The sequence below is a fragment of the Agelaius tricolor genome, unplaced genomic scaffold (genome assembly GCF_023055355.1).
Source record: "Agelaius tricolor isolate 1412-34295 unplaced genomic scaffold, bAgeTri1.0.p SCAF_7, whole genome shotgun sequence".
Taxonomy (NCBI): domain Eukaryota; kingdom Metazoa; phylum Chordata; class Aves; order Passeriformes; family Icteridae; genus Agelaius; species Agelaius tricolor.
In genome coordinates, this window is record NW_027269267.1 from 30,398,367 (window position 1) to 30,423,761 (window position 25,395).

The 25,395-nt window shown below is 42.1% G+C and overlaps 1 protein-coding gene across 1 annotated transcript in view; it reads right to left on the bottom strand.

The window, feature by feature from the left end:
- Positions 1 to 332: 332 nt before the first annotated feature.
- MAP4K4 (mitogen-activated protein kinase kinase kinase kinase 4) overlaps positions 333 to 25,395 on the bottom strand; it is a 165,890-nt gene continuing 140,827 nt past the window's right edge. Inside the window, exons 22-33 of the mRNA XM_071430786.1 lie at positions 25,152 to 25,327; positions 24,640 to 24,760; positions 23,290 to 23,481; positions 20,790 to 20,907; positions 20,351 to 20,521; positions 16,015 to 16,163; positions 10,750 to 10,879; positions 8,293 to 8,393; positions 7,427 to 7,576; positions 6,435 to 6,594; positions 4,288 to 4,427; positions 333 to 3,572 (exon numbers count right to left, since the gene is read on the bottom strand). Of these exons, the coding sequence (XP_071286887.1) occupies positions 3,489 to 3,572; positions 4,288 to 4,427; positions 6,435 to 6,594; positions 7,427 to 7,576; positions 8,293 to 8,393; positions 10,750 to 10,879; positions 16,015 to 16,163; positions 20,351 to 20,521; positions 20,790 to 20,907; positions 23,290 to 23,481; positions 24,640 to 24,760; positions 25,152 to 25,327 (1,692 nt within the window). The 3' untranslated portion in view covers positions 333 to 3,488. The remainder of the gene's footprint in view (positions 3,573 to 4,287; positions 4,428 to 6,434; positions 6,595 to 7,426; positions 7,577 to 8,292; positions 8,394 to 10,749; positions 10,880 to 16,014; positions 16,164 to 20,350; positions 20,522 to 20,789; positions 20,908 to 23,289; positions 23,482 to 24,639; positions 24,761 to 25,151; positions 25,328 to 25,395) is intronic.

The following is a 25,395-nucleotide window of genomic DNA, read 5'->3' on the forward strand; positions in this document are numbered from 1 at the left end:
GGGCACGTTCACAATGCACCCAAGCTCTCCTTGTGCAACTTCTTTCCGGGCCTGCACTCACATTTCTATGATTTTCACTCTCCTTTCTCTGTAAAAGCAAAAATTGCAATTCTCAAAAGAGCAACTGCACCAGGAGATTGGGCTTCAAGGAAAAAAAAAAAAAAAAAGAACAACAACAAAAAAAAAGCCCTCAAAAGCCCACATTTATTGTCAAAGTCTCTAAAATTATGAGATTTGACAATAAGTCTTTTGTTCTTATGGTAACATGCAACTAGGCAACATGCAGCTTGATTTCTGCAGCCAGTAGATATTCAAAGTACTTTTCACATACAATAGGTGTCAATTTGACTTTATTTAAGGAAAAATGGGGAAAAAACAGTAATTTCCATAATACACAGAAGACAAGTTAGATAGCACTGCAAAAAAAAGGCTGAGTGTTTTACTTGTCACCAGTCTGCTTTGCAGCTCTACGATTAGTAATTTTAATGCAGTTTGTCATTTTGTATTATTGTTTAGCATCTTTATAATCAGCAGAGTTTGGGGTTATAAATCACAAAAAGTCTACTACTACTACTATGAAAAACTAAAAAACCCACAAAAATCACTTTCAAATAAACCATAAATATGTGATGCACATTAGTGTAACAAAACCATTTTTGTAAACATTTTCTCCAACATAACATGTGCATAAGATAAAAAATAAAAACACTGCAGTCATACAAGTTAGGGTTACTTTGACTTAAAGATACAGAAAATTATTACTTATTAAAGCTTAAAACTAAACCTAGGAGCTTTTCTTTTCTTCTTTGCTTACAAAAGCACTGTTTGAAGAGTTCGATGTTGATATATGAAGTGGTTTTGTAATACTGTTTTTACCTTGCCATGTTGGCACTTCTGTGGAGGCAGAAGCTGCCAGATGGGCAGACCCTCTGAAGGAAGGAGATTTCCACCCTCCCCCGGAGCCTCAAAACTTCAACAGCACATATCCATGACCTGGGCATCCCTATAGCACTGGAGCATCTTCCTCTAGGTGAACAGCAATCAGCTTTCAAGGACTAGATTAATTTTGACCACATAGCACTGGAAGATTTAAATCACGCAGACTGACATTCGATCGAATCAGCTTCGGCAAACTACACTACAGGGCAGCTCTGTGATCACACCCATGTCTACCATCACGTTGTGTCTCCGAGTCCCCTTTAGTTCATTATAGTACAAAAGGTCGATCGTTCTTCTGGCTGACCACACCGGGCCTGAAAAGAACACATCCTTCACCTTCAACACTATCCAAAAGTCATACAATTAAAAAAAAATAGTTCTAGGTATTCCTCCGCCAGTAAATGTAAGGCTTTCTTGAGTTTTGATTCTTTTTGGGGGTGGGGGAGTGGGGGTTGCTGTGTGCACACGCATGCGCTGGAGGTTACGCATTTACCGCTCGCTTTTCAGCCGTCTGCGATGCTCGAAGGAGAGTCCTCAGCAGCAGCGCTGATCGGGGTTGAAGGATTTACAGCAGTCAGATTTGACACCAAAAGAAGGGTCTGTTGAGTCTGAGCTTTGCACGCTTGGTGCTCTTGGCTCTTAATTGATTGTGTGACCAGTCGCTCGAGCCATCAGCTTGACTGAATTGAAGAACACGTGTTTAAAAAGCCCTACCTGTCATGCCATGAAGGAAAGTTAACCACAGCAGAAGACAAAGCCCATGAAACACTGAGAGCCTGTTCACTGAATGAACAGCTTAAGGCAGCTGTCAGCAAAATACCCCACCAAAGGAATTAGGGGGAAAAAAAAAAAAAAAAGAAAACAAAAAGAAAAATGGCTGAATCGTGACACTGTGCATTATTACAACACCAACAGATTATTATACACTCAAGATTTCTCAAGTAATGAACATGTAGCCACTAAACAAATTATTACTCTCAAGACATTTATTAAAATGTCAGAACTTATTCATAAAATAAAACTGACTTAAAAAAAAAGAAAAAAAAAAAAAGAAAGGAAAAAAGCCAGAGCTGGGATCTTACATCTAAACACAGGTATACGCTGTTTTTATGAATAAGCAGTATTAACTACATTCTTAAAAGAGTTTTAGTGCATTGCATTCTTAAAAAAGAAAAACATCACCGCCCCAAAATGTTTCCTACAACATTTAACAATTTATAGAACTAGCCTAGTTACTTTTACCTGCCTGTTACTAAGCCCATGTGTTAGAAGAATCAAACCTCTGGTTTAGGCTAAAGTCATACTTCTATTAAGGATGAAACTGGTTTAAAAAATGCTTGCTTTACCAAATTTTGTAAGCAGATTACATTAATCAGTGTCTCACTGCCATACCGCTACGACTATTGCCCCAAGGGACTACTCGCTCCTCCTGCTGAAACTTGCTATGCAATAACAGTCAGAAACCTTTCAATCTGGTAGTTTTGGTATTAAGATTAAATTAGACATTAATGGTTTTCTTCTAAAAATGTATAAACTAAACCACCTCTTTTATTTTATGCATTAAAAACAATGAGGTAGGCACAAAAAAATAAACATATGTAGTTTGGATTTTATTTCTCTTTTTTTTCTTTTTTTTTTCTTTTTTTTTTTTAGTTCTGCGAGTGCAGACTGTGGTAAAACTGTTGTTGCACTTCTAGGTTTAAACAAAAATTAAACCTTTAACTGAGGCAGTGCTAATACTGTGACATAACCAAGTTCTGGCCTAACACAGAATCATTATAGAAAATGAATTTTTTTTTCCTTTTTTTTTTTTAATCACCTGCACATGTTTCAGGCAACACCTGGTACACAGAAAATTACTAAAGTTATTGGCCAGGCCAAAATAAAACTGCAGAAACAAAAAAACCCTAAGAATTCCACCCCAAGCCCCTTCCCACCCTCCCTGTCCCCAAAAAGAAGTTATCCTAGTCACTGTGTCTTTCACATTTTATAAATATTAACTTCTTAAAACCTGCCCCTTCCTCTTCGTCCACATATTGTCACATTACAAAAAAGAAATGTCAATTAAATACATTGTTAACATTACTAGACTAGATCTGCCCTCTGTTTCAGCCAGTCTGACACTCTACACACCACTTCTCACCTTCTCTTGCCTGCCTTCCGTCCACTCAACAAACAGCATGGTCATGGTAAGCCTGGTTTGTTTTTCTTCCGTTTCCCCCCCCTCCCTCCTCTGTTTTAACACTAACAAACAGAGTCCTTCAAATCCTAGGAACACTGGAGCTGAAGGGAAAAGAAGACCTGTAGCTTTCTAGCGTGATCCCAAATCTCAAAGACATTGTAGCACCTGATGGCAATATCTTTACAGCACCAGCTGCCTCGCAGCCTCAGTTGAAAAACATAAAGAAACCTAACACCAGTGATGCCTGCACACACATTTACACAGAGTGCTGCACTCGTGCAGGTCTGTACTCCAGTTGAAAGTAATTCCAAGTTATGAAGATCTCAGACTCTGGATGTCAGCAATTCCTCTCCAAATCCCACTGCTTCTACCAGCTCAGAAGTGAAGTCCTGCCAAGGGTCATGAAATAGACTTGACTGCTTCCACCTGACCGCACGGAGGCAAAGAAAACCTGCAAAGAAAAGACATTGGCAAATTCAACAGGCAGGACAGCAGTGGTTCCAATGTGCCTTCACTCTCCCAGTATTTGCAGTGCAATTGCAGTGCTGGTCTGGGCTGGTGGGGATGGAGCTGATGCTCCTCATAGCGGCCTGTGGGGTGCAGGGCTCTGCACCTATGTTAAACAGTGTTGTTAACACATCCCTATTTTGGCTGCTGCTGAACAACACTGGCACAGTTATCAAGGCTTTCTCTCCAGCTCCCTCACCCCTAAAAGGCCAGTGGGCTGGGATTGGCAAAAGGCTGGAAGGGGACAATGCTGGGACAGCTGACCCAAACTGACCAAATGGATGTCCCATAACATACAGCATCGTGTTCACCAATAAAAGCTCAGGGAAAGGAGGGACACTGTGGTGATGACATCTGCCTTCACAAGCAAGCATTGTGTGTGGAAAACATCTGGACATCCACCTGCCCATGGGAGACTATGTATTAAGTCTTTATTTTATAGTCTGGCTTGCATGTAGAAGCTGTCTTATTAAACTGTCCATATCTCGATCCATGAGTCTTTTTGCCTTCTGACCATTTCCTTTCCCTTCCATGGGTAAGGGGAGAGAGCTTGAGGCTGGCTGGGTGTTTGGCTGCTGCTCAGGGTCACCCCAGCCTGAGCACCCAACTGAAGTACATGTTTATAATCTTGGCAAAAACCTTGGGGGGAGGGAATGTACCTTGTCGTTGCGTTCACATAAGAATTTGAGTCTTTGTGCCCTTTTGTGCATGAACACACCATCCAAGTGTCCAGTTTCCACTGACCGTATTTCGATTGCTTTTTCTCCCCAGCCCATGATCTGGTTAGATCGGATGTATGCTTTGGAAAGAAAACAGCACATTAGGACAGGCAGAGGGCAACAGGAGAAATGGGAAAAGCATGGAATATCCTGACACAGTCTAGTTAAAAATTACCTGCATGTGCGTTATTGTAGCTACATGCATGTTCAGAGGCCTATTTCTGTCCTCAGAACATTCAAGATGCCTAAAAAAATTTTTAAATTTTAATTTCTTTTGCGTGTTTCCTATGTTATAAACTTCTTCCTCGAGCATTCATAACAAAGGAAACTTTATAACCTTTAATTAAATGGAAGGAACATTGAGTTTTTACACAGGCCTTTTCTTCCAAGTCTGAGACAAAGAGACATATTAATTAGGTGTTGACTAGGAGAAAGCAGAAGCCAAGGTTTAAATAGACTAAGCCCATCCACTACAGTGTGTCCCATGCACCAGCTCTATGTCTTATGTGTTATTTTCCCTCCTTGATGGAGTTTGTCAGCAAAAACAAAGAATGAGAGGGAAAGGTAAAACTAGAAAAAAATAACCTAGCCTCTCTTAATAGGAGTAATAATTGAAAAACTGATCTCCTTGAGAAAGCCAAATGCAGATCATTCTGTGTGGCTCACAAGAGGCTCACATTAAGCTTTCAATGTAGAAATATTATTATTTGACATACTGCATCCCTTTGTGTACAAATACAACAACAAATCAAACATTTTTCCTTCAAGTGTCACAGGTAAAACAGATTAGTAGTAGCATGAGCAAAAAAAAAAAATCTATTTTTGATAGCAGTAAGCAAATGAAATAAAAAGTGAAGTCACCAACATTATAGAAAGGTATATTCACAAAGCAACTTTGTGGATAGTTTCAGGAATGCTGTCAAAAATAACATAAGGGAACTTAATGAAGACTAAGCTATTGCCTCTGATTTGCATGCATACTTAACAGAAGAATAAAAAGGACTTCCTGGCCAGCAAAATTTAAAAATATTTACTATTACAGTACTTTCCTTTTATATAACATATTCATAGTAGTTTTCAGTGAAATTAAATCAAATTATCTTCTACAGTAAAATGTACACCAACAGTGCATATACCATCCCGATGGTATAAAGGAAAATTATTCCTTTTTAAATTCTCCACTAGTGCTAACTGGGCCCAATAGTTAATAAAAATTGCCAGATGAGATGTTCAGATGGTGTTGGTGGCCTCAGTGCCATTTACTACTTCACAAGCATTCAAGTATCCAAAGGCTCTGGAATTGGCCAGCTGATATATTCTGCTTGCTTTTAGGATCTAGTCAAGAGTTAATCAGCACAGGAGGGAACACGCTGTGCATCTAACTTCTTTCAATTTCCTCCTGCATTGTTGCTCCTGTTGCTCAAACAGCTATCAGCCATCATCTCCCAAATATGTGCAGCCATCCCACAGCCCATTAAATGCAATGTGATTGCCCAACAAAAGGAGGGTCTGCCTACAGCCCTTGCTTTGCTCTGTACTGAATTACAGCAGCACAAGCAGGAGGGACTCTGGTGTGTACTTGTGTACTACACTCACTGTTCTCACTCTCAACACCTTATTTTGAGCTGGAGAGATGAGGGAGGATGGTGCTAGGAGAGATAAGCAATCTGAGGGTGAATTAAAGACATCAAATGAGGTTCACTTTTTGTTATCTACATAGACTTACCCACAGTGTTTTACTCATCTGCCACTTTATATGCCTTTATACTGAAAGGTTTCCACAACTTTGTGGCTGTCTAGCAAAAATTCTGCAGCAGGTCATGGTGAATTTCTACAGAGGACCTACAGAGGTCATAGTGAATTTCTCAATCATGAACTCCTCAACTTGATTGTTTGGGTTTTATTCACAAAAACTTCAGCACAAAGCAGATCCATATGATTACTCCTCACTTTGCACAGCTGTTTTCCAGAAATAATACAGCACTGCCTTCAGATGCAGAAGCAGCACGCTCCATGTTCCCTCCTTCTGCCCACGTGCACACAGACTCACACTCCCTAAGAGCACATGGCTCACCAGAGGCACTTACCAACTGAAGTTGGCATTTCTCCCCACTGCAGAACCACATCCTTGGTTATCCTTCCATATGTGTTGACATAAACTCCTTCATCCTCGTAGCAGACCAGCAGCTCCATCCCATCCGTGTTTGGGAGGATGATGATTGCGTGAGGTTGGATACTACTCTGGATCTACAGAGACAGAAGGGGAAGCGTTTAATGCTGCAGAGCCTGTGCTAGAAGAAAGGGATGGGGGATTCTGGTTTTGGCTGACACATCAGGGATCCACAGAATCATAGGATGGCTTGGATGGAAGGGACCCTAAAGATCATTCACTAAATTCACTCACTTTACAAGTGCTCTATCTGCTGCCCTCAAGCTAGACACCACAGTGACCAAGACCTGTAAACCCTTGGAGCAGAAATCCTCTTAAGGCAGACATCTAAACTGAGGAAAGATTAATTTCTCTGTAGGGGTCCCCATTTCTTTCCATATGCAGAAAGGGAGCCTGGGGCAAGCAGAGCAGATGCAGATCTCAAATCTCTGCACTGCATTGAACAGTGCTTGGGTGGCCCATCTGGTGGCCCATTATACCTGTGTGTATAATGAACAACGGGAAACCTTGGCAGCTAAAGTCACCTGGTCTTTGCCAACCCTTTCTTGGGTTGCAAGAACCCAATCCTTGGGTGTTATGTCATTTGTGCTGCTGGACATTTGCAGGGTACTCGGGCATTTAGCTGCCACCCCTGACACAGCCACACTGGTCTCATCAGATCTCAGTGAGCAACTCCAAACCATAGAGACACACTGACTATGAGGTGAGGACTGACTGTGAGACAAACTCCACAGCACATGTGGCCATATCTGCTCAGTCCCCTGCACCCAATATACCACTGCAAACATCTGGCAGTGATCCCCAGGGACAGCCTGACACATTGGTCATTTAGGGAAAGGAAGGGGTTGGATGTAGGGGGTGACCCACCAGAAAGAAAGAGAAAAAGCCAGACACAACAGCAGCTCTTACATGTGTTGGTAGATAAATATCATAGACCGATCCTGAATCCACATCCACAGCATGGAAGCCAGCGCAGGAGCCATAGATCACTTTTAGTCTCTGACCCTCTTCTACAGTGAGATCCACCAGCAATGGCTTATGTACCAATTCTCCAAATGACTGTGAGACAACCATCAGTGAGATTACTTTACTGCTTAGAACAACAATGGGGTTTATAAAAACATGCTCACATGCACACATTGTGGATTTATTCCTCCACATCCCTCTGGCCCCTGGACACCAAAGGCATTAGGCTGACACATCTCTCATGGACAGGCTACTCTGCAAACTGCTGCATTTCAATCACCTAAGCTATTTTCTATAGGGTTTACTCAGTCCATTCGATTTTCTATTAAGAATTGTTCTCCCCAAAGTCCAGGGCAATTGGGCACTCCTGTAGTACTTCAATCTACAACCCACAGTAACTGTCTGTAAACCAGCCTGGCAATTATACCAAGCCAGCTGATTTCATTCTAGCAATATTCAAAACCAGTCCCATAGCATTGCTGAATATCACTTCATTGCTTGCTCTGCTCAGACAAAGCAGCTTAGACTCAGTCCACTTCTCTCTGTCCCATATTTTATTAATAGAGAGAGCAAACAAAAACTTGTGATGTTGTGTCATTAGTTTATGCTCAGTTGCAATTTAGAGCTTTAAATGTATTGACTCTTAGAATTAAAAAAACCCTCCAAAATTAAAATATAACACTAAGTTTGTGGAGATTTATCAAAGAACTTGGAATATGGCCATGACACAATGTCAGAACATTTTTGTAAAAGGGATAACTGCAGGTGGTTATGAGAAAATCCGATCTATGACTGAAATATACTGTTACCTTAAAGGCCATAAATTTATGGTATGGCTTTGGTGCCCATGCATAGACTTCCACAGAACTCTTCAATGCAATTACCAAGAACTTGATTCTTTCATATTTTACTGAAATTAAAGAAAACAAACAAGAATTCAGCATAATTACAAAGTCATTCCAGTTACATCAAGAAAGAAGACAAGTTATGTAAGCATGAAGAAATACTGTAATTTTGAGAGTTTAGTAGCATTGCATTTTAGGATTGTACTTCTGTGTAGTACTCTGATACATTTATGCTACATAAGTCATTACTCTTACTAGCAAGTGACCATCTTATAATCTTCAGAATTAACTAGTCACTACTTATTTCCACTTATGTTTTTCCATAGTGGATAGTGCTTAGTCATCAAGCCAAGAAAAGCTGCTTTCAGGAACATTCCAATAAAAGAGGGCCATCCATGACTGTAGAAGAGTCCATTACTGGCAGTTCCAGTCACGACAGTGCTAGTCTGAGCTGATGGAAAAATTACCCAGAGGAAAGGAGGAAGAAATGAAAATTACAACATAATTCAATTTCAAAAGCAAAAGACAAGCTTAACAGTGGAGCACTTTCCTTTGTCCCTAAATTCTGAGATAACTCATTTGGGAAAAAGAAAACAAAAATCACATAATTTATCAGAAATAAAGTGTCATTATACTAGTGAACCATGCTACTACTTGCTCTTTGAACTCTGCAGGAAAGAAAGACTGAGCTGTAAGTGTTAAGGGACTTGACACTTCTTCAACAGACAAAAAAACATCTCTCAACCTCCACAGCTGTACTGACTAAAAACAGAGCTTTTGTTCGGTCTTGTCTAGCTTACAAGACTTCCTGGAATTTTTTCACGGGGAAGAGGGGGCTGTTGAACAAAACCACCTCATCTGTGAAAGGGGACATTTGATAATTCTTATTATTTGCTCTGGGTGCTATCTGGGAATTCACCCAAATCTTAAGTTTCAAAAGAGCAATTTCTCATTTAGAGGAGCCAAAAGTTGCCTGAAGCAACTGAGATCCATAAATACCACTTCACCCTGACATCGGAGACCCCTGTTGCATCAAAGAGACAAGGAAGTGATCAGTGCCAGCTGCCTTGGTGACAGCGTCCAGACCGCAAGCCCAGCTACTGGCAGAGCTCTCCTCCTTGGGAACTGAAGCGCAGCTGTCAGAGGCCTCGCACTACCTGAAAAAATCCACTGTATTTCTGTGGTTCAGAGGGAAGTTCAGTGCCAGGCTGTAGCCCAGGCTAACAAACCCCTCTTCATCAGGAAGAGAATGCTCTTTGTTTCAGACGCTTCCCTGCTGGAAAGCCTCCTTTCAATAGCTGCTGATGTATTGTTAACAGGCCACTTCATTATGCTGCTGACACCCTGGGGTCTGATACCAGAGGAGTGCATTATTAATTGTTTTCGGGGTCAGGCTCCTGGCTCAGCAGTCACTTACTGCCATTGTTATTGATTACGCCCCATTAGCAGGTTTTTCCAAGAGCACACGCATGATAGGAGGAGACTGAGAACAGTTTGATTGCTGCTGCTCCACACTGACTGACACAGCTGGAAAGGAACTGAGCTGGCTCCTGGGAGAAAAATCAAATCAGAGGCAACATCCAGTGCCCATTAGGATGCACCGTGAAACTGAAGCAGCAGAAAGAGCTCTTGGTTCATATTCCCACCTGCAGGGCAGCAGGCTCACTGAATATACTCCACTGGCTGCGAATGCCACATGTCCTTTCACCAGCTTTGGTGGAAGTTTCTATACCCAAATCCATTTAAATTACTTAAAACCACTCAAAGGGCACCTGCCTGGTGAAAACACATTTGATTCTGTAACTGTACTGCAGCAGATCTGAGATGGCATCAGGGAATTTCATGAGCTAAGAGGAATCAGTTAATCACCCTGGAGTTACAGACATGCTTCTGTGCCCAGGTTCTTCCCCAAAGCTCATCTGCTACCTGGGCTTTCTTTTTCCTCACACTTTTTTTTCTTTCTCCCAGTCTCTAAAATCTACATTAAAGAGAGACTTTTTCAATCTATTCCAGCACGTAAATTCATCATGGTAAAAAATATGGGAAACTCGCTAGTAAAGGAAACAGTTGCTGGAATCCCTCTATTACCTAAAGAGGGGGTGAAATGTTACCAGCCCTCACTGCCCAGATCAGCACCCCTCTGGAAGCTGCATCCATTACAGGAAGGAGATGGATGGGATTTGCACACTCTCCAGTTCCCAACCCATCATCCCACCACAAAACCCCCCTCTCATCTTCGATTTATAACCCTGTAACTTGTCATTTTGGTGCTTTGCCAGCAAGTTCACCCTGAGAAACAGATAAAACAGCTAGAAATAGAACCAACCAAACCATAAAACCAATAGCTTCATGTACTGCAGTTCCCTTTCTCAGCCATCCTTTATCCCAACTATTTGGTTACTTACTGCATTTGCTACTCACCAACTTTATAGTGCACACAGCCTTCCAAGTCGCCCACCGTTGTCCAGCCCTGTTTCTTTTCTACCTCAGGATCATTGTGCAGGATTTTATTTCTTAACCACGACAAATAGTAAACTCGCAACTTGTTCTTCTTACCTGAACACAAAATGAAAAAAAAAAAAGGTTTATCTCCACAGGAAGATGCTTGCAAAAAGCCCTACCCAAGCAAACAGAAAGCTCTGCAAAACAAACCAACAATGAAGGAGAAAATGCTGCAACCACAGAAATCTCCCTCAGTTTTTCATCCACAACAGCTTCACTCCAGACTCCACCCGGACATGCCCTTTCATGTTAATCAATGATAGATACACATGGTAATACCACACAAACATACATGACAAACTCAAGGGAACAACTCTTCAGCCATCTGGTTCTTAGGACCAAGACAACTTCCACTAGAACAGGGAACTCCCACAACAAAAGCACCAAAGAGTCATGCACTGAGATTTTCACTGAGATTTTATATACATATATATATATATATATATATATATATATATATATATAACTGAGTCAGAATGGCTCTTTAAACTTCATCTGCTTGCTAAAAGCTGATGACTGCTTTGTCAGCAGCCCTCCCCTTGAGCTGCAAGGGTGTAATACTTAGCAGGCTGCACATAGAAACTGAGAGAGGTGTTTCTTCTCCACAGGTGAAAGAAGCTACCTGCCCAGGCTGCCCTATCTTCATCTGACACAGCATCTGCCACGTCATCAAAATACAGCTCAGACTTTTAACTCTCAATACAAGAAGGCCTCTTAGAATGCAAACCAAGGTTCATGATAAAGTTTACCACTGATTCTTTAACAATTAATGGCCTACAAAGCATTTACTAAGCTTGTGAGAAGATGGCCCTAAATGCACATACTCAAAGCTTGCATCCTCTTTTTCTCCAGCTGCTTTGCTGCTTGGAACCATTACAGTTTCACAGATTAAGCTGTGGCTGAGGAAGGGAGATCATCCCAGTAGCCATTTAACAAAGCTCCATGAGGTCTCTTGGAAAGGAAGGGCTACAGGAGATGCCCTCAGGGACCCTACTTGTCAGCAGAGTAGCTCCATGCTCTGCTGCACCAGCCACAATGAGGAGCCATGCGTCTTTCCAGTGTTTCAGCTATTGGAGGTGAGAGGGAGACAGGTGTCCTGTACTGCAGTCACTGCTGGGCTGGCCAAGCAGCACCATACTGGTCTGTGCTGCCAAAAGCCACTACCTATCAAGATGCCACACCTGGCAGCCTGCCAGCCAGATCCAGCTATAGAGTTCAGCTAAATGTCTTTAATTTGTCATTTACATTTTCACAGGACACAGACAGATTAGTTCCCAGGTGGCTGCTCAGGGGATACTGGCTGCAGCAGGACAAGAGGCCTGAGCACTGAGACCATCCTGCTGTGCACAGCCAGCTCCACACTGCGGGGCTGGAGCTGGCACAGATCCCCTAACCTGACAGTAAGGGATCCCCTAACAGAGCCAGGCTTGTCAGGAAAAGCATCTGCAGGAGCTGGGGCAGCAATGTGGGGAAGCACAGCTTACAAACAGGATTCTCCATGGACTCCAGCACCATAAGCCATTGCATTAAAAAGACACACGGCCTAAAAGATATTTTTATGATTACTTGGATGGGAAAGGACAGGAGGAAAAGAGGAGGCAATTTCAAAGTAAAAAATCTGTTCACTAAGCTTAAAGTGGAATTGGAGAGGTAATTGTAAATACTGGATCTGATACTCAATTTTAAAAGCCCTTCTGTTCTGATGCCATGCAATGAAATGTGACGTAACACTGCACTATCTTTTGTTTATCTCCATTACAAATGGGACTATACATTTGGCAGTAAATTAGTACCCTGATTTACCTCCAGACTTAATATTTAGAAAGCTGTGTTTCATAAAGGGGTAAAGCCCTACCACTCCTGTAGCTTTCTCAAGATCTGGAGGACTAGTGCAGGAAACAGTATTTCCAAAAGTCCCACATGTAACCAAGAAAAGGTCCTTCCATGAAAACACTGCAAATGATAGCCACAAGGGCTCTTTTAAGAACACTGAAAAATAGGAAACATAGTTCAGATCAGAAGCCACTGCAGTTCTGGGCAAGAAAGAGCTCAGAGGGCTCAGGGTTTCTACAATGTACCAAATGCTTTCAAAACCATGCTGAGTCCCTACCCACAAGGAGACAAATTCTGCCTCAGATATTTCCATGGTTGTAGGTTCCCCAGTAGCTTAGTCAAACTTTAAGACTCAGAACAAACAGTGCACATGGGAATTTCCCAGCATGCGGCTACTTTTTCCTTTTAATTCACATGATATGCACCAGGGTATTTCTCTCCAACCAGAAACATTTTTCAAAACAACTGAGAAATATCTCAAATGTGTTCCCATTGTGTTCTGGTGTCTAGACCACAAGGAAAAGTCACAAGACAGGAAATTCCTCTGCCTTTCTGCAGCCTGACATGAAAAGAGCAGAACCGGTTAGTTATATAAACATGGCTATGCATTTATTTCAACAAGTTATGCTGCTCTTAATGCTCACATTTGGAGTGGGGGAGATTAGATCCTTCTCTTTGTAAAGCTCTACCAGTCAGTTAAAACAGCCCTCAAAATTCTGGTATTTTTTATTTTTTGCATGGATCTAATCTCTGTGATCATGAAATAAGAAAGAAAGCTCTGCTCCAGCCATCAAATGAACTAATCAGACAGCGAATTCTGTGAGAACACCCAGCTTGGATTCTCCCACAGACATAGTTTCAAATGCAAGGTCCTTTTTCCTATACCGAGTTTTTTGTTTTTATTGTCACTGTGGTTTTTAATTATTAAGCAGGCGGATTCCAACCAGTTCTTCCACTCTGTCATCTCTTCCTACCTTCCTGGTGCCACCATCAGCCAGCTGGGCTGGCAAAACCCTCAGGGAGCCACAACTGGAGTGTGTTCTGCATGCACGTTGCTGCTCTCCCCTCCAAGCATTTTATGACTCTGCACTGTACCACCTGAGCAGATGAAATTGGTTTTTGCCTCTCAACAGCATGAACTGAAGCACCAATCAACTACTCTTGCTTTACCTGCAAGGCTCTCTTGTACTATTTCTAGCAGGCTCAGTATCTCAGTATCAAAAGCTTTGTTGTCAGAAAGTTCTGTATTTCAAACATAAATTGGGCCAAGAACTGATTTCATGTTTTCAGACTCTATTGTCTATTCAAAGCAAGTTTAGGTGACAATCCTCTCAAAATCCTAACACACTGCAACTTCTTCAGACAATGTGGCAACACCTTTCAAACCCTACCACCATCAGCACATCACTTCCCAAAAAACTCAGGGGGACAAACGGCTGAGTGCACCACAGTGAGCTGAACAATGCTTCCAGCGAGGCTGTAGCAGTGCTGGGACAAAGCTCAGAGACAGTTCCACCACTAATCTGCCAAAACACACCATTTGCAGAAACATACCCTCAACTCCAGCATTCCAATTTTGCCTGGAGAGGTGAAGCAACGCATCATAAATAAAAAGATACTTAGGGAAGTCCAGCATGAGGGTAAAGAACTGAGATGTGCAGCACAGAAGACAAAAGCGGGATATAAGGGGAAGTTTGGGCATAACAGCATTATATTTTCACTGAATATGCTCCCCCAGCCCTGCCTTTCACTGGGCAAGAATGCCTCTTCTGCCTCATACTCCAGTAACCTCCCATAAAACATAGGAGATGGCACAGACACAAAGGCAAGAACAACCAAGGATCAGCTGATTTCTTAAGGGTTAATGTAGCGTGTCTCCACAGAGGAAGCAATAGTTTTGAAGGAAACAAAGAAAACGGATGTGTCAGGGTACTCCAATTGTGACTGATGCAAAAATAAATAAACTTAAAACAATTATACACAAGACTGAATCACAGACACTTGTGATTTGTGTAGGATATGTTTCAAACCAACTGATTTTACACAAGTTGGATTATTCAATATTTTTGTTGACAAGGTCTGCTATAAAATAAACTCTATCAAATAGTGCCTTTCAAACAGCTTATATTTTAACATACTGCATTAGACATCAAAAGGACACACAGCAGGTTGTGTATTTTTAAACGCTGCTTGATTCATCTTTTTCTTTTTATAGATTTCACAGCATAGCTGTATCTGAGCATGTAGCAAGTGACAAGCCAATAAAATTCAGTTGTTCCAGACAGAAACAAATCCCGTGTTGATGACAGCAGCATGGGCATGGCTCTTTGGATCTGTGGTAACACATCACCAATGCACTAAATTCCACTAAATGTCTAAAGTGTGTCCTTTTGAACAAGTGTTGGGAGAGCCAGAGAGCTCCTCCAGCACACTTAGAGAAGTTCCAGAGCCTCAAAAAAATTTAGGTGGATTTGAAAAACAACAGCGAATCCTGTGAGAAACCTCACGTAACATCCTCTCCCTGTCACACACACAAAACAGAGCAAAGGCTGATTTCCCAAACCAAACAAAACAAAAGGTAACTGGCTGAACAGCACCTGTGAAGAAAGACCAACAATGCACCACATCAGATTGTTCAACAGCAGGTTAAACTTATGCCATAATTTATACCATAACTTTCTGGAGCCAAAGAGTCTGGAACCTCAAGCTTCATAAAACACATTTTTTATCAGCACACACAAAACAAACACAAGCATCACCACCACCCTTCATCTCCCACTGCTTTGCCATTCCCAAGTTGCACCCAGTGAGAGACCAGGCACCAATCTGCCTTCTCACTCTGGTTATTTCCACACCATGTACACACTGTACTACTCACTCTCACACTTTTACTGCACATCACTCTTACTTCCCTATTTTGCAAGAGCTTTCCCCATTCTACAGATATTAACACACAAGAAAAACGTTCTTAAACCCAAGGAGCACTTAGTGTTTTAGTTAGAAAGAGGCCAGGTAGGAAGTAATCATGACAGAGGGAAAGAATGCTATTTTCCCAAACTTCACAGACATTAACTTCCAGCTCTCAAATACTGAACAAGGAAACAGAGTCAGACATTTCCCACAAACTCATGCAGCATTTTTAAAGGTCACTCCACAGAAGGAAGGACAGGGAGCAAGCAGGCATGGGTGTTGTGTGGAAAACTTGCAGAAATAAACTGAAGACTCAGAGATGAAATGATGGGAAACCCACTGACTTCAGTCAGGACTTCCCCCTCACAGCACAGGCTGCCAAGAAAATCTTTCTGCCATACCATGCCACATGGAGGTAAAATATGACATTCAACAGTCAACCTTACCAGAAATTGTCACCAAGACATTCAGCCCTTCAAGTACATCCATTTGCTGGAATCGTCTTCGGTTGATGAGTGGATAAACCTTCCCCTGCCCGCTTCTGTCTAGCAGCATCAGACCACTTTCAGTGCCCACCAACAAGTTCACTCCTAGAAAAAAAAAAAACAGAGATCCAAGTTAGTAAGCACTTTTTCTCACATATTCTGAGGAAATGATGACTGACAGAGCAACTGTCTTGTTTCAATCAGGTCTAACCACAGCTGCTTGGGTCTCCATTGCCTGTAGCCTAAAAGATCTCCTGCTGCAGAGGCTCTCTACACTACCTGCCCACAGTGACTACTGACACCAAACAGTGTTCAAGAGACTGGTAGACCACAGAGAGCTTTCTAGAGCACCAGTTCCCAAAAAATAAGGCATACTAATGTGGAAGGACAGATAAGGCACAAAGAGGTATGCAAGCCTATGCATTCCAAGGATGTGTTAGCTGTTGTTAGGGGGGTGGTAGCAGGATGCTCTTGACAAGGACATGGCAATAAAAACAGTTCCCACTGAGAGAAACAGGTTGTGTTGCAGCCCTTCCACAAAAGGGTAAGCACTGGGTTTGTTCCCAGCTTCACAACAATCTTTTCCATCTGAATGTTAAAACTAGAGGAACTACAGTAATCTTGTGTTTCCAAAGGCTTCTCCTAAAGATCAAGGAAATACAGATGAGAAGAGTCAGTAGGCCAGTTTCTTTACACTAAGTTTCAAAGGTCCACTGGAACACTCCAAGAGTCCATAAAACCTTATTATTTAGAATCAATTACATTTTTTTAATATAGTAGATATATATGGGACTAAGTTTTAAATACCTATTAATATATTATCACTCTTAAATTTAATAACTATTTCTTTGCAATAGTATTTAAGTCCAGAAGTTCACAAATTTTGCAGAGACAGTTCAAGTACAGTACAGGAAATGGAAATCACATCAATGTATGACTCACTTGATTAGACTTCCATGTTGCAATCCCAATACAAAACTTGCCATGCTTTAGCACAATAAAATAATGAAGTAAGAAAAGCAAAACTCACACAAGATGGTCATAGTTACACTGCTGAATGGTCTTAATCCCTAGTCAGACAATTAACCCCCACATACAACTACAGTGGGGCCAATAGGCTCTTTTCTGATAGAGCAGGTGGGCCCAGGGCCAGGTGTGTGTGTGTGTGTGTGTGTATCAGTGCACCTACAGCAGTGATGTGCCTTCTCAGAGTACTGAAAAAGGGCATTATTGCTCACCTAAACACCCCCTGGATACCAGGCATGGGAGAGGCTTGCAAAAAGGAGGGCACATTAAGCCTGACCCAGGGGGCACAAGGTGTCTCTGAAAGGGGAGAGGGTGTTAGGGGGAAGCAGTAGCAATAGGGAGGGGGCTGAGCTGCTGGTGCTGGCTCTTAAAAGCCTCTGGGTGGATGAGAAAAACAGATGTAGCCCATAGTGAGTTCAGAAATCATCATGCATCTCTCCATTATCCTCTCCCTACCCTTTTCAGTAAGAAAACTTCAGAGGTGCCAGCAGTCCCAAGGCATCTTTGCTTAGATTTGCTGTTCTAATACTTCTCCTGGGAGGCCTGTCACCCTCCAGGCTCTCCTTCAGCTGCTGACACTTCCTTCATCCCTGTGCTGCCCACCTCTCACCTCTGCATCTTCCAACTGGTTTGTACCCACTGAATCCCACCCCACAGCCCCCACAGGCAATGGCCACTTCACCCAAGAGCATTTCACACTGCCTGTCCCTCTTACTGGGACAATATTCAGATTGGGAAGAGGCAGAAGGAAGCAGGGAGAGTGAGCCACACACAAGTCATGCTTAGCACAGGCTGAAGCAGCACCAAGCCAGCCAAGGAAGTGCCCAGCAGCTTGTCTCCTTCCTACAGCTCCAGTACCCACTCAACAAAGCTGTAAGTTTCAAGATGTATTTCTGCACCTTTTCCAGGGTGGGCACAAATCAAAGCAAGCCACATGCAAACTGCTCCCTCAGGGTCCCTTCCCCTCCTTGTTCTCCATCAGGACTCCATTGCTCCTGCCTCCACCCTCACCTCTCCTGCCTCTGCCTTTCTGGTGCAGCTGTTCCTGCTTTGAGCTCTCATGCACACCTGTGCCCAACCCCTTCCCTCAGCTATGTGCACTTTAGATGAAACTAATGAGGTATTACACTGGTGGCAAGCAGGGCTTATATTTTACACTGCAGACACCCTCCTCACTCACAGACAGCAGAGCTCTTCTACTGCCACCCTACAATTAAGCAGCTCTGTTTTTTTCAAACAAATGGAAATGCTTCCTGAAAAAGTACAGGCTGTCTGTGGAGGCTGGGTGTAAGAATCTGTGTTACTGCATCCATCCATAATTAACATTGGCTTTCACCACTCAGAGCCAGAAGAAACCGCATCAGAGACCTAATGCAATTAACAGCTTGCCAGATACTACTGGCATTACCACTGGTAAAGGCAAAGCAAAGCAAGGCCCTCTCTTTTTGAATAGAAAGCATCACCATGAAATGGTTTAATTTTCTTAAGGGTGAAGGAAGTTAAACATTATCAAGAAGTAAGCATGTGTACCAACTTGTATCACCATCAGTTTGGCCCTAAATGTTCAGTGAAGGGCTGTGTTACAGCTGTAAAACACCTCTAGGATTTTACACCTATTCTTTAAACCACCCTAACAGACAGATATATAGATCAAAGAAATATGAAACCATTAACACAAATTGCTACTGGCAAAACAAGGCAGATCAGAGAAATTATGAGTCATCTTTACTGACACCATATGATTTCTCTCTGCCTTTGGCCTCTCACAGCCTGAAAGTTTACATTTGCACAAGTCTTAACTTTATCAGAGAATGTTACACAGGAATTCAAGCAGAAATAGTGCTGAGGCAAAAAATCTTATCTGTAAATTCTGGAAATAAAGAAAATAGCATATAGGAAGACAAGGTGTTGGGAGAGCTATTTCATTGACACAGCTATGCAGGAAAGAAGACTGGGACTGGCTGTTCTGAGAAGCAGGAAATGCTGGACATAACCCCAAAAGAGAACTAAAGCCTTGGAAAGAGCTATAAAAATGTAAAAAAGAGAGGGGACTGTGTTACCTTTACAATAATCATATACTGTAGGGCAATGGCCAATTCTCTTCTTCTTAAGTTTTTTAAAGACCTGCATGTGCATTTATAATCTGCCAAGTTTAGGGATACTAGATAACTATGTATGTAACATACACGAGCATCAACTATTAACATTTAGATAATGAAAAAACTAATTCAGAGATTCTGTGAAATTCCAGGAAACAAACACCACAGAAAAGCCTTCGCTAGGGGTTGCAGCAGAGATTCTACACTGCAGCAGGCAACAGGCAGTGCTCAAAGCCTGATGAAGTGTGGGATCCTGACTGTCTGACACCAACACAAATTATCCCTAGTGACAAGAAGACCAGACAGACTTGGTCAGCTGACATCTCATACCCAGCTTCTCTCTGCAGTAATCACTCTAAACAAAGCTAAGTCTCAGAATGGGAATTGTTCCTCTATCCTTTTCTCTTCTATCTTACTTCTTACATAAACTGATGACTGAGGCAACAAGTCATCTTACACAACACACCTTAATCAAGCCCTGCAATGATACATTACCAAGAACCTGAAGAAGATGATAATTTTTTCAAAATACCCTGTGTGCACCAGGTGTACAGTGCAAGGACTACTACAAGCTCCCAAAAGCTGCAAGAGATGCACCAGCAGGGTTTGGAAAGGGCTGAAAAGAACATCCTGATGAACTGTATGAAGCCCTTCCCAGACAACCTGTGACAGGAAAAGAGGACACAGCCTCAAGCTATGACAGGGCAAGCTCAGGTTGGATACCAGGAAGAACTTTTTCACTGAAAGTATGGTTAAGCATTGGATCAGGCTGCCCACAGAGGTGATAAGAGCTATCATCCTGCAAGAGTTCAAGATATGACTGGATGGGGCACATAGTGCCATGGTCTAGCTGATCCAGTGGTGTTAAGTCAAAGGCTGGACTTGATGATCCCAGAGGTCTTTTCCAACCTTAATGATTCTGTGATTCTCAGTCTAAACTGTGCCATCAGCAGCATATATGTACCAGTGGGAAATCATAACAAAGCAGAAGCAACATACTGTAAAAAACACAATAATAATCAGGTCTTGCAACAAAAAAGATGTAAACAAGCACTGAATAAATGCAGAGAAACAGCTACAGTTTTGGAGATGCATTATCAAAGGCTGAAAGCTCCTGCTGGCACATTACATTTCAGGAATGGCAAGGCAAGAACAGGTTTGCATTACCCCATAAGGCCGCACACAGGATCTCGGAATTGAATCTCTTCTTGTATTTGCGAATCTCTGGGGTGTCGCTCTGTGGCCGTGTGTTTGTGGGGTTCACATTGACAACTGATCCTTTCCGTGTAGGGTCTTGCCTTATTGCCTCTGATCTCATTGCTTCACTAGAAAATCCTACTGAAAGAAAAAAAAGTAACGTGCATGTAATACCTTCAAGTGCTGGATTCTGGACATAGATTTTTTATATTATACAAACCAAATCAGTAACTGAGAACAATGAGAGAGTCCTAATTTTTGTAAGAAATGTAAATGGAAAAAGAAAATAAATTATGCAATCCATTGCAAAACAAATAAAAAGCATGATGGTAACATTCTTAAGTACTTTAAAGAGCCACTGAAGTCACTGAACCCTTTTTTAATTGTTGTCTTCAGCTACTTTACTTACCCACAGAAGTCACAGTTGTCCCACTAGATGGAGAAATCTGTAGTAATCTGGGGTCTATAAAAGGTGTAAAGGAGGAGGAAGATTTGTGTTTCTGGAGTGTGTTACTAGCGGACTGAGTCTGCAATGTAAATTTCAACTTTATTAATATTAATGACAATAAAAAGCATGGATAACAAACACCAACATTTTAAAGGCACTATGGAATTATGCTACAGAGCCTCCCCAAGCTTTTATACTTCCTTTATAGATACACAAAGCACTGCAGGCACCACACCTGAGCTAGATACATATGCACACTGCACATGTTACAGCAAAATGCAATTAGCTGAATTGTCATCCCTGAACCTCAGCTGCTAGCAAAGCTTTTTAGTACAGACCACTACAATCAGGCACAAAGCAAGGGAATGTCTCTCCTTTTGACAATCTACTTAAATGTATGTATACTGTTTTATCTGCAAGCTGCCCACTACCTACAATTTTTGAATTTATGAAGCATCTCTGAATTGAGGTAGTTAATTAAATTATGAAGTTTGATCTCTTGGCTTGTGCAACAAAATCAGAACCATCTGGGATCAAGCATTCACTTCTATGATGGACTATGTTTCAGTGTTCACTACTGTTCATTCTCCCTATTTTGTTTAACCTGAGCCTCTTGCCAGAAAGCTGCAGCAGATTCTTCCACCTTTATTTGACAAAGCAACATATTAAACCTGTATCGAACAAAGGGGCTCATTAGTGTGGAAGGTGTAGCAAACAGTGACATGACACTATGAATATGTAGTGGATAAAATCACTGGTGCTTGTTGAGTTATGAAGTCTAAACATGAAAAAACATAAAGAAAGAAAGAAGACAAGTGAAGCAATGAACTGTTAAAAGTGGAAATGGAACAACTTAAAACCCCTTGCCAGTTTAGTATTATAGTGACAACATATCATACTGAAGCAGAATGGGACAAGTGGAAAAAAAAAAGTGTGTATATATAAAGAATGTGCATGTGGTAAGTTATACTGAGCAGTACTGGGTTTTTTGCTCAGTTTTATGCAAATATTGTTACAAGACACTTGTTTAGCATCAACTAATCTTCAACCTCTAATCTTCCTAAGCCTCTACAGAAAGAAATAGCAATGGGTCTTTGGAATTTATCCCTGCCCTGAACAGCCCAACACCAAAAGGCTCCTTCATCACCAGGCACTGCCACAGCCCCCACTTCCCAAGCTGAGTTAACTGAACCCTGCTTATGTATCGCTTAGACCAAAGTAATGAGCAAGCACATCTCTGATCAATCAACTGATCTCCATAACCTACAAGAGTGCGCTTTTAGAAAGATCAAAGAACAATGAAGCACAGCTGGAAACGATGTATAAAGCTAAATTAATTTCCAGGAGGAAACTCTCCCTCCCACCCACCTGCTATGTGGTTAAGAAGCATTTTTGATTATGTAGTAAGCATGTGCATTGCCATAAACCTACCCAGCTCACTGCAACCTCTCCTCATCACAACACTTGCACACCTCCATGGCAGGACTCTACCCTGAGAAGCAGCAGGTTCTTTTCACCAACTTTTGCTTGCCCTGTACCACTCCCTGCTTCAGAGGCTCTCCTTGTAAGCCAGGCTGGCTGCCCAGCCAGGAGTGGAGCCACCAGACAAGGCTCCCTGCTCACTGCTGGGGCTGGTAAGGGGCAAACGGCCCTTTGTTCATTTGTACATGGATTAACTCCTCTGCTGCAAGGGGCTAACGCATGTGAAGGACCAGGCTTTCCCACCTGCACTCAGTAAAGGAAGGCACCATCCTGGGATCAGCCCAGGACAGCAAGAGGGAGCTTCCCCCATGGTAAAGCCTTCTCCACCTGGATATAATCAGTGCTGGTGGATAACAGTCATCTTTACACAGCTGCTTCTCAGAGTACACACATACTTGGAAAAAAACCCAAAGATTTTCGCCCATTCATTATTCCAAAATAACAATACCTCAGGCTTTTACAACCCTCCCAGACAACACCTGATTTGTTCACCCAGCCCACATGGCAAGCTTTAGTGAGCAAAATCCCTCCACAGCCACTTCCTCTCCCATTGGGTGAGTTTCAACAAGCAGCTCCTCATATGTGTGGAGAAACTAGTCCAGCCTTTACTGACAAAGCCAAAATTAACTGCTAATTCTGAAGAGGCACATTGCTTGCAATTAGCCTGCTCCCGGAATAAAACAGAATTAAAAAGAGTATTGGCTTGAAAATGCAGTAGTCAAGTTTAGTTTAAAATGAACGCCATGCAATTAATGACTCACTAAAAGGAAGCAAAAATAGTAAACTGGCAAGTTTGGCGTGGGACTGCTCTAGAGTTAAGGGCTTCTTACACAGAACTGAAATGTGTTATTTGGGAGGTGGGAACAAAGGTGACAGAAAAAAAAAGCAGGGGAGATTGGCTGGAGTTCCTTTGCAAACTAGCTACTAGGCAATGCTGCTATAACCCTATGAAAGCAGCCAGCTGTGGTGTAAGACATACCTCATTAGTAGTTAGCTTGTCCTGGGGTGTCTGTGGGGACATGGTGGGTGTCGGCTGGCTGGAGGATGGGGAGGAGGAGGTGGAGGAAGTGGAGGAGGAATGGCTTTGCTGTAAGAGATCTGGCAAGAGGTGAATGCGACCGGCAAAGCCATTGCTCTCATGATGGCTGGCACGCTTTTTGTCAACTGTACTCTGTAGAAAAAACAGGCACACTTGTCTTGCTCAAGTGCTGCTTAAAAGTCTATATCCCTAACAACCTCTCTCCTTCTCTCCCTCACTTCCTACCTTTTCACTTTTTTTTTAAATTTTTTATTTTTTAAAAAAGCTTATAATCTGTGCTTTGATGCCTGCATGGAAAGGGAAAGTGGGCAGAGCTACTAGAATTCATGAAATTCCCACCAGCAGGCAAATGCTTGGTTCATGTGGTTGACTTGCACAGCCAGTTCCACAAATTAAGAGAACAGCAACTGCGCTGCTAAGTCCAACACCACAACAGGGACAAGCACATTTTTGGGGGTGGGGCGAGGATTTTTTTCCCTATTGTTTTGTTTAAAACTAACTTAGACCCTATACAGATAGTAGTTTGGACTTTCTGGAGAATCCCTTCAGCTAACTATTTAAAACAATAACCATAAAATCTTAATTTTCAAATAAGAGGACTCAATTAAGAAATTGGCATTCAGTTGTGAAACTCAGAAATGCGATTACTGAGGAAACTCCTATAAGCTAGCACGCTCATTAACACACAAGCTCATTTAAAAACAGGGAACCATTATGTTTCAGAGGCACAAGAACACAATAATTTCAGAATCAAAGGCAACAACACAGCACTCTACTCTGTCCACATTCTCTGCCTCACCACCTATTTTGCTTCTCCCCACACCAACTGTTGTGTGAATTTGCATGTACATGTGTGTGTATGTTATCTAGGTGGTCTGTATGCCCTAAACTACAGGTTCAAAACAATTTTAAAAAACCTTGAGTGCTCCCACCCCAGCTCCCTCCCAGCCTCACTCCTGAGATACAGATTTGGTTCTGTGCTAAAACTAAGCTTTTGCTCCAGGTACTTGCTCCACACATCTGCAGCTTTTCTACCCTTCTCTCCCACTTTGAGATATTCTGCATGGTGCTGCCATGAGTGTCACTGGAAAGCATGCAAAACAGAAGCAAGGGTGAAGAGCTACACTCCTCTTTGCATGCATCAAACATCTTGCTGATCTGAAATTCTCTACAGCTGAGTCTTGATAATACGAACAACAAATATAATGTAGAAACAGCATGGGTGAATGAGCGAGTGGGTTAATGAGCACAGAAAGGGTGCAGCACTGCACAGGGAAGGAAAAGCAATACCTGTCGAACAATTAAGGTGCCCTCCTTAGAAGGAGTCAAGGCAGGTTCACTCTCCACATCATCATGGACAATCATGGTTTTTACTGACTCTGTTTCACCATTGCTCAAGTTCAACGTTGACCTATTTGTTAGACAAGAAATAACTGGAGTGAGATAACAGCACTAGTGCCCTGGCTGTCACTGCCCTGCATCAAAGCATACTCAGAATTAATTTGTATTACAGCCAGAGTGGAATATTTACATAAGCTGCCTAGAAAAGCCTCTCTATGAAAATAAAAGGCAAGATATTGTTAAACAGTTTCTTGTTTTGGAACAAATGATGGGAGAAGAGGGAAAGGACATTGAGAAGACTATCTTTAGTGTTTGAATATATGAACATATGAGGCTGCTATGTCTTGCTCATGGATTGTAGCAATCTGAAAGAACTAGCATACAAGCCAAAATGCTAACGTCCTTTTCCTTCAATCCCCCATAAGGCAAAACAGATGCAAAACACCATTAGAGGGACTGACACTGCTCGGACATCATCAGGTCCAGAAGTAGATTCATCTGCTCCTTCTTGTTCCATATCATCATCTTCCTCATCTGTTGTCCCTGACTCCTCACTCGAGGAGGAGTAATCCGTTACTTTATGTGGAGGTCGCACATCCTCTACGGCTCGCAGCTCCTTCGCCAGTGCAGTTAAATCCTGTTGGGAGAGGGAAGAAAAAAAATGTTAAAACTGATGTTGCAAGTAAGAGAGAAGAAGAGTTTGCA